Source organism: Pseudochaenichthys georgianus, chromosome 12 (genome assembly GCF_902827115.2).
Source record: "Pseudochaenichthys georgianus chromosome 12, fPseGeo1.2, whole genome shotgun sequence".
Classification (NCBI taxonomy): domain Eukaryota; kingdom Metazoa; phylum Chordata; class Actinopteri; order Perciformes; family Channichthyidae; genus Pseudochaenichthys; species Pseudochaenichthys georgianus.
The window spans coordinates 8223444-8233836 of NC_047514.1; the positions used below are offsets into that span (position 1 = coordinate 8223444).

General features: G+C 40.1%; 2 protein-coding genes across 5 annotated transcripts in view; both read right to left on the bottom strand.

Moving 5' to 3' along the window:
• cntfr (ciliary neurotrophic factor receptor) overlaps positions 1 to 10393 on the bottom strand; it is a 272556-nt gene that overhangs the window by 33544 nt on the left and 228619 nt on the right. The window lies entirely within an intron of this gene.
• On the bottom strand, positions 5576 to 10048 carry LOC117456197 (WD repeat-containing protein on Y chromosome-like). Its single transcript, XM_034095978.1, has one exon. The coding sequence runs from the start codon at positions 9827 to 9829 to the stop codon at positions 6296 to 6298; it is 3534 nt and encodes a 1177-aa protein (XP_033951869.1). The 5' UTR covers positions 9830 to 10048; the 3' UTR covers positions 5576 to 6295.

Below are 10393 nucleotides of genomic sequence, written 5' to 3' on the forward strand. Positions count from 1 at the left end.
TCTGCAATTTAGCATAAAGATATACCGCTGAATGCCTGAGTACATCCTCTGAGAACCTTATTATGAGGTTTCCACTCTAAAAGCGTTAGTATGCATCATCTAGTCCCTTAATGCATCCAGGTGTGACTGCATGATCTCCTTTCATGTAAATTTGCTTTTCAAAAACAAACGAGACAAAAAGAAGAAAGTGGAATCTAAAATGTGTTTCACGGCAGAACAGGTGTTGGATGACAGCATCCAACAGTGCACTTCAGCAAATGGGAAATTAGAGAGAAGTAGTGCTTCCATCTGCAGTGACATTTTACAAACATAGGTTTAAAGGAGGCAAAAGGAACCACAAGGGTGAAAAAAACAGCCTCCTCTTTTTATAAGATTGCTGCTGGTTAGGAAAAACACATACAGTAGGCTCCTCCATACAAAATGCCTTAAGAGTCACATTATTGAACTGTAGTTATTTGGTAACAGCTGGTTAGTGTTGGTCAGAGACACATCAAATCCCAGATAACAGCCTGTAGGTGCTAACTGCAACTACACTTTGTGTAAAGAGAAAAAAAGTCTAAAAAAGTAAGTGTCCAGCATTTTGTAGATGTAGAGAGAATCACAGATGTGTTAAGTGCATTTTTACTGATGAACATATGGCAGTAGGAATGGGTACCGACCCCCGGGGCTGAATTATCAAAGACCATGGTACCGTTAAGCTCCGACGTTATCGGTCTTTTTATCGGTAGGCTACTGGAGACATCTAAACAAATATGTCATATATATTATGCTACACAAACATTATATTGCAGTCTTAGTGTCGCCAACTCCGTTTCTAGACTGCAAAATGCGCCTATGATTCTTTTTTAGTATTTTCAATCTTTCCAATTCCAGCTGCTACATGCAGCAACACACACACGGAGGAGATGGCGAGAAGCGCTCCAAGGTGTGGTTAAACTTTACCCGTCTCGATGGGGACAATGCTCGTTGCCAAAAGTGCAATAAGAGTTTAGCATGTAAGGGTAGTAACACGAGCAATTTGTCTAAGCATTTAGCAAAAGTGCACCACATTCAGACGGAGAAATGCACCGGGTTCGACTGTCTTCTGTAGCCCCATCCACGAGTAACATTTCCATGTCAGGTGTTATGTATGCTAGCAGCAACACACAGAGTTAACTCAATTATACAAACATGGGTTAATGATTAGACGTAACTGAGTTATTTATTTTGTTAAAGTTTTAGCTATTCTGTCATCAGATTACTTACTACGATTTGTTAAAACACGGTTGTTTCTTTTGATGTGAAATATTATTTATTCTAAAATCTAAAATAACCGATAAGAGTACCGTTAAAGGACCGGATCGATAAGTGGTGTCGATAAAAATAGTAGTACCGTTAAAACTTTAACGATACCCATCCCTATACGGCAGAGGTATAGCACAGCCATTTGATGACTGAATTAGCTCCCTAATTGAACCTCGAAACAAAATGATTGCACAGAATCACCCACACACATAATTTAATGACTAGAAGCTGAATATCCTAGATTCAAATTTGGCCATTTTGTATCAGGTTGTCTTTCTTTCAAAAATAAATTATAGATTACAGTCATACTGCAGGTCTCCCTTGAAAAAGAGATCTATGATCTCAATGGGACCAATCTGGTTAAATAAAGGTTTGAAATGAAATGAATACTACAGGATGTGATCATATCTCAATTCAATTCAAAACCTTTATTTATCCAGGTAAAATCCCATTGAGATCAATGATCTCTTTTTCAAGGGAGACCTGCAGAAAAAGAGATCTCGAAACTACAGACTATATGGGGGGGTCATACCTTGCCGTAGGAGTGTAACGGTTCACAGAAGTCACGGTTCGGTTCGTACCTTGGTTTGGGGGTCACAGTTCGGTACAACAAGAAAAAGCAAAAAAAAGTCCCAAATGCGTAATTTCAGGTTTGTTGTTATTTATTTTTGAACAGTAGTGCACGTTTCAGTTTCAAAATAAGGAACTCTGACATTTTGAATAATTAACTGTATTAAACAGTTAAAAACAAACCACAAACAGCACCACACACACTCAGATGGCCATACTATCTATAATGGCTGATGTCAAACTAAAAGGTTTCACCAAGCTGTAAAACTAAAAAGAATGTCTTGAAAATATTACATCATAAATAATAAGAAAGTGTTTCCAGAGCGCAAAGTCGTTGAAAAACATTATGCCAAAAGCTTCCGTTATTTATTTTGGTTTCAGGGCTTTCATGTCTATTGGGTATTGGCTTCTTAAAAACAGCGGGGATCAGCTGTTGAACTGCTGTTGTCTTTTGCCGGGCTCCGGTGATTGGCAAATCTGGGTGATGCCTTCTGATATGATTTAGCATGTTTGGCTTGTGTTACCATTAGCATACCGCACCGCTATCGAACAACGCCGACACACCGTCCTTGTCCGATCCACCACTCGCACACTTCATGTTATTGTAGTCCACAGGGAACCCGAAATGTTCCCACACAGCTGATTTAAAAGAAGCAGGTGGGTTCTAGCTCCTGTGTGTTATCTGAAATCGCCATACTAACTTTTCTTCTTCTTGTATTTAGTTCGTTTTGTTGTTGTTTCTTCTTGTTCTTCATTTGTTGTTAAGGGCGGCTGGCAAACAGCTTTTAGGCGCAATACCGCCCCCTGGATTATAAATAGTGGAGTGGATACTGCCCTGAATGACAGACTTTTTTCCCACTCGTAAAAAAAAGGCGTATTTGCCGTGTGACTGCATGTGCCGAACCGTGACGGTACGGGACGAATACGGATACCGTTACACCCCTACTTGCCGGCAATGTCCGCTCATGCACTATTGTGTGTCATTTTGTAAGTGCTTTGTGTCTATTTGTGTTCATTTCATGTCTCTTTGTAGTTGTTTTGTGTCTATTTGTGTTAATTTCTTGTCTCTTTGTAGTTGTTTTGTGTCTCTTTGTGTTCATTTCATATTTCTTTTAAGTTATTTTGTGTCTCTTTGAAGTTGCTTTGTTTCTTCTTTGGAGTCATCTGATGTCTCTTCGTTGTTGCTTTGTGTTTCTGGTAACACTTTATATTAAGGTACACAAATTAACCATCAACTAGTTGTTAATTAACATGCATATTAGCAGTATATTGGCTCTTTATTAGTCATTATAAAACACTTATTAATGCCTTATTCTACATGACCATGTTCTAGAAGTAATAGGCCATTAGTTGAGAGTTTTTCCTCAAACCTCTAATTAGTGCTTATGTATTGCAAGTAAGGAAGTTGTTGTACATGAGTTTTGGTCTTAATATGCTCTGCTCAATATGGGTCAAATAGAGTGCCACAGTGACGCGTCCTAAAACCCGGAAGTAAGCGCATGGGTTCCTTCGACAAAAAAGCAATAACATTTCTCCATAGGATTTTGGAAAATAGCTCGAAATAAGGTCTGTGGTTGACACCATAGACCAGTGGTTCTCAAACTTTTTTCAATAATGTACCCACTTGTCAGCTAAGTACCCCCTGATCAGCGCCAAAACGATTTGTTAGGGACACAATGCAAAAAGAGGTACAGTACAGCGCTGCACTATCAGTGTCTGATTTATTAAAACAACAACCGTGTAACTGAGAAACACTGAAATGTTAAATTTCAAATGTTTACAATCCATCACTAAATGCATGGCAAACCAATTTTAACATCATGCAATAACACTAAGACAAGATTAGTTTGCAGCTGTTTCATGTTTCTTTGTGGTCATTTTGAAGTGACTTCTATTTCATACATGTCTCTTTCACTGACATTATTAAGGTGGATAATGGGCAGGGCTGGATCTTGGGGCCCCTTGGCCTGTACCCAGATAGCCAATCATCAATCCATCTAATATAAGTCCTGACCACTAATTTGGTAATCTCATATATAAGTAAAAGTGAGGCATACTTTTACTAGAACCAGGGTATTATTTATTAATTAACAACATATTTTTAACCAGCTGTTATTCAAATCTTCACTTTTATTGAATGAAGTCTCTATTTCCTGTCTAATCCTAAAACACCTTGTTCCCCTTTAACCTCCACAGAGAAGCCACACATTAAACCTGAATATGAGCATTTCATATCCAGTAAATTCAAAGGATGAAAGTGACAGATGACTTAATGGTGAGGATGAAAAGCCACTGCAGCTATATTCCCCCTTTGAAATTAGGTTACACTATATTCATTTTCTTCACAATGAATGAATAATGTAGTACTTAATTATGCTTAGGTGGGCTCATGTCAGAGTTGACCAAAAAAAGAAAGAAAATCCATACAAGAAAGGCTTTAACTGTAGAAGCCTTTACAATTAAAGATCAGTTATCCTATGATCATCTTGACACAAGAAAGCTTTAAGTTATCATTTGATGAGTCTGGAGCTTCCTTGAGGGTTCACTTTGTAGCTACCCACAGTATGCACACACACACACACACACACACACACACACACACACACACACACACACACACACACACACACACACACACACACACACACACACACACACACACACACACACACACACACACACACACACACACACACACACACACACACACACACACACACACACACACACACACACACACACACACACACACACACACACACACACACACACACACACACACACACACACAATCTCATGTAATTTCGTCCCAGCTTTGGTCGGATGAACAAGGACAGTTGAGAATCGTCTTACTCCCACTCACAATTCAGAAGTGCACCGGGAAGCATGAAATTGTTTTATTTATTTACGATCTGCCTCGTTGTCCCCTATAATGAATGTGGCTTACAGCCTAGAATGGCGTGAGAAAGACTTTTAACAATGCAGGAACAAGAAGGAGATGAGGGGAGGGGGAGATAGACAGGAGGGGTGAGAGAAGGCAAACTATGTGAGACACTTAAGAAAGTTTGGAAAAAGTAAAGAAGACTGACACTGCAAGAATATATCCGCAGTGATTTTGAAAAGTTTGAACACTTCAGATTATCTTTTTGGAGGCTTTCTTACTGTAAATATATGCTGATCTTCTTCAAGTGTAAAGCAGCAATAGTATTATACTTTAACAAAAATAGAGTAAACGATTCATTAAATAATATTGCAAACTTTGCACAATGTGCTCGGATTTCAAAACTAACACGAACCATTAGATTAAATGTTGTGATTATAACACGAAATGCCGTGAGACTGGGTTGTCTCACAGTAGTTAAAATTAGTCATGAAAATCCCTCGCATTACCGATAACATTTGCCAAAAATTAGGATTTGGCCTGCATTTGATGGTCAAATATGATCTTCACTGGCTGAATAATCTTCTAGTATGTCTCCAACCTGAGAGCGAACATCACCTGACATTTTACTTTTGCACAACACAATTTAAAAGCAGACTGTGCAGGGATAAAATAGAACATTCAATTCCAGTGCATGTCCACTTTGTGGGCACATACATTAATGGAATAGAAATCAATGTTATAAGCTACTGAAAAGTGTATTTTCAGAAGAAGGGTCAGGGGTGTTGCGTGTAATTACTTTGAGGTAGAGTAGCTGAACATAATTCAGGAAGCTTCTCGTCAAGTAAACATCATTTATTAATAAAGTGATACAATAAGTTTGCAGAAGTACTCGGCCGAGGTCTTTTCTACTTCAGTGATAGACAGTCCACTTAGCGCAGCTGTTTCTCAAATCTGTAGAATAAAAACGGCTGTTTCTATATTAAACATCTGGTTATATACGTTCACACTTGTATATAGTCTTCATCGATTGGCTGGCGTAGACGGGGCGGGCCTTCCTCCGTAGTCCTCTGATGACGTGGCATTGGCTCGTCTCTCGCGAGTGATAATACATCAGACTCATTTACAGAAACATAAAATAATAAATGTAGATCAACATAAATGTCTGTTTGATTAACAGCTTTTATTTATTTATTCATGTAGGTATACATTTCACAATATTTATTTCATAATTTGGTTATTATTGTATTATTTCAGAAATTATTTAATCATTCATAAGATTATTGTTTGCCAAGTTTATAAATACCGGGCCCTATTTAAAAGATCCAGAGCTCTTGGTATTAAGAGCTTTTACAACTCCATGTTTGAAAAAGGTAAAGTGTGTTCACCTTCACTGTGTGCACTGCTACATAAATGTTGTATTGTAATCTGCAGAAGGTCATTAAAAGTTTTTTTTTTTCTATTTACTAGAATGCGGGACAAAACCGGAGTAACCGGAGAAAACCCAAAATGACAATCAAAGCTGAGATGAGATTGGAATTGGAAATGGTGTTTGTAGCATTATTGCAGCCGGCTACGTGTGGTAAGCTGTACTTTCTCAGTGAGTGGAGGTAAACGTAATCGAGGTGTCTGGGAATAGCTTGTTTTTAAGCTGCTGCCACCTCTGAGGAGCGGGCTCTGAGGCGGGTGTGGCCTGAACTGGGTCTGATTATGTGTTCGCTGAACACCTTTCGGGATGGTTGGCAAGAGTAAATGCTTTGTTGTTGGCACGATGTCAGGTGGACAAGGTGTTAGGAGGACCCTGCCTTTTAAAGGGTCTTTATTCTGATGCTTGATCACACGGCCATATTTAGATCCAGGCTGTTTCAAATCAGGGTCTGCTGTCTCGCCACTGATGAGCGGGCTCTGAGGCGGGTGTGGCCTGAACTGGGTCTGATTATGTGTGCGCTGAACACCTTTCGAGATGGTTGGCAAGAGTGAATGCTTTGTTGTTAGCTCAGACCGCTGCTGGCTTGGCACGATGTCAGGTGGACAAGGTGTTGGGACCCTGCCTTGTAAAGGGTCTTTATTCTGATGCTTGATCACACGGCCATATTTAGATCCAGGCTGTTTCAAATCAGGGTCTGCTGTATCGCCACTGATGAGCGGGCTCTGAGGCGGGTGTGGCCCGATTGAACTTTTACTATTCATGAGCTGCACTTTAGAAGCTTGTTCTGCCTCCTGCTGGACCACACTAGCACATTGTTTGTCAGAGCGTATGGACTGTTGTTGTTTGAATCTCTCATGTATTGTGTCAATACTTGGTTGTATTTTCATTAACCGTCTAAAGATACGGTCCATCTCTTTATCAGTTAGATCATCCCGGGGTAGGAAAGAAGGTTCATTCTCTATGTTGTCGAGGTAATCTTCCAGTTTTTTCTTCACTTCCCTTTCTGGCCTGAAATACTTAAATGGTATCTGTTTTCCCTTCCCTGCTGACACTGGTCTTCTTTCCTTCTGTGTAGTTTTCTTTGCATCAGCATCCCATTCATCTTTCCCAAATAATCCAATGTGGTCACCTGTGTTTTTCCACAGCTGGATATTGCAGTCCAACCCTGCAGTAATAATCTTTTGACAATCAGAATCAAACTGAACACTCACCACCCCTGAGAGGTGAGATTTCCAGGTGCCCAAAAGAGGAGGTGGACACAATGACACGCGCCACCCTCTTATGTCTTCGAATGGCCCTGTGTTTGCCTTATCCTTAAATCCAAATCTCTGAATGTCCCATTGACAAATCCTGCCGGTACTATCCCCAGTCAGCAATATTTTTTCATTGACATCAGTGGACATCGTGGTAATGATTGCATCTTCATCATTCACTGCCCTGAACTTCCCTAACAAACCTCCCTTGCTTTTTATCGACCAGGCACTTATAAAGCCATCGGCAGAAGTCAGCAGTGTGGCTGTGTGCACATTGACCTTCCTTGTCTTTAAACATAAAACAATAGGACCAGTGTTCACATCAGTGTTTTTCCTTCCAGTTTCTTCTTTGTGTGTCTTCCCATCAGGCAAACACCCTGTCCTGCCTGTTATTCTTGTAATGTAAGTTCGAGGGCTCTGACTGCCATTCAGCCAGTAGAGAACCTCCCTAGATTCAACATCCCACATTACAATATTTCCATTGCAAGAGGCCGCAAGAAGTGTTTTTTCGTGCACATCCATTGAGCAAATGTCATCTGAATAATCGTGTTCCAAAAATATGTTGTCATAACCCTCCAAATCCACGACAAAAATTCTGTTGGAGTTCCTTCCCGACACAAACACACTATCGTCCATGCAGACAATACCTGTCACCTCACTTGGCAAGGTAATAGGAAATTCTTCAAGCAACACTCCAGTGATGAAGTTCCACAGTTTTAATTTCCCGTCCTTGGAAACTGTGATTAGTCTCCGCTGTGGTATATCAAATGCAATGGCAGTGTGCCCCCCATATGGAGTGACCTTAAACTGCATGACAGCCTTTCCTGTTAAGACATCCCAAAGTGTAGCCTCACCTTTTTGACAAACAGAGACAACCTTTTTGTAAATGCTGTGATAGAGAGCATTGCACAGGGGCTTGTCATGGGATGTTAATGTTTCTTTAAAAGCATCTGTTCCCCTACCAAAATATTTGACTAGATCTGTGTTAGCCAGAACTAAATCATTGTTAAGTATGTTGTAACACATACTGGAGATACGAGCTGGTCTCATGCCTTGAATCTCGATGCTTTGCTTACACTCCAATCTCTTCAAAGACCAAACACGAACATTTTTGTCATCAGATAAAGTGATGACAGTTCGGTCCATTCTGTTTACGACAATGTTTGTAATGGGCCTGACGTGTCCCACCAAAGACTTTTGGCAGGTGTCTCTTTTGTGGGGTAACCACAACCGTAGTAAGCCATCTGTACCACCAGTCAACAATAACTCAGCAGAAGGAGAGTATTCAACACAGGTGAAAAACCCCTCATCTCCACTGCTCCTAAAGATTGATTTTGAAAAAGTGGTTCTGGGTGGGGTTGGTAGGGCAGCCAGGACCATTGTCTTGGATGAACTTCCACAAATGGCAAATGAGTTAAGAACTGGAAAGTATTGGATCTGGCTGCATATGTCACTAAAAATTGAGACTTTAAGACAAAGAAAGTCTTTTGAATGGTTGTTTAGAAGGTTGGAAATGTATACTGTAGGATAATCACGCAGAGAGATTTTTTCAAATGCGTCACGGTTGAAGAGGCCATTTTTCTTTACGTTGTAGGAGATGAAAACAGTCAAAACCCCTCGTACATCACCAAATGAAAACATTGCTTTAGTGCCATTTGACCAGTAGTTAATGGTGTTGACAATGCTTTCCTCTAGAATCAGAGAGTGGTTAACTGCAAAAATCGAGGGTATTTCAGAGCAGTCATAAAATAAAAGCTCTCTGTCAGAGGTGGAGATAGCCAGCTGTTTCAATTCTTGAATGTACTGCATGTCACGAACAGACATTTTCTTGTGGTGTGAAAAAGGAAGTGCATTTTCTTTCACATATAGAGGTATGGTGAATGGATCTGTACAGCTGTCCGTCCAGAAGGTGAGTACACCATCGGAGCTGACAGAGATGTATTGGCCTCTCTGGTAAGTGGTGGTTTCGTCTAATTCTCTAAAACTCAAATCAGGTCTGACGTCCTCGAAGGGACGGAAGATCACACCAACAATTTCTTTATAGTGACCGACAGGTATAAATTCAACAGGTTTAGGGAATGGTCTTTTAAAGTCCAACCCTGCCGATGCATTGCCCTTAGCTATTAAGAAGTCTAAAAGCTCTACCAGGTCAACTGTACCGTCACAGTTGGTATCTATCTGCATATGTAGGACTGTAAGTTCATCCTTCTTAACAGAAGGGTACATCTTTTTAAACAAAACACAAAATTCTTCCATATCCAAACCTCCACCACCATCTGCATCTGCCTCCTCAAATAATGCAACAATTTCAGGTATTTCTTGCGCTGAAAACATTCTGCTGCAGGCATTTCCTTCAGCAATTGTAGCATTCTCATCTAGGTCCTCCTCTGCTGAATTTGCGTAACTTGCCATTACTACTTCGATTGAAATCAATTAAACACTTAAATGTGTAATGAGTGTAGGTGAGTTTTTTTCAAATTAGTAAATTGTGTAGCTCTGGATCTGTTGTAGGCCTATAATGTTAATTTTCACCTGGTATTATAAAGTATATTAACCTGGCTATATTCAAAAAAGCATGTATGTCGTCCAAAACACGAGTCTCAAGTGACTAAATGCAGTTCACCTTGCATAGCCTCGGAACTCAGCATAAAAGCCAAGATGATGTCATAATTTTGATGACATCAGGATGTTCTGATGTCATTCAATAAGGAGTGAATGACCCATGCTGTTACCTAGTTCAACAGAATTGCGTTGCTAGGTAACGGCATGGGTTAAGACCACATAAAGTTTACCTGTACTACTAGGTTGCAATACACAATTTATTTGTTAGCTAGATGCAACTTAACTCAAATATATAGTCAAGGAGCGCCTCGTTAGCCGAGTGGTTACAGCACATGTGGGACCATGTTCCATGTCATTCCTTTTTTCCATTTTCTACCCTGTCCTCTGTTAAAATTAAAGTGAAAAAGTGCCCAG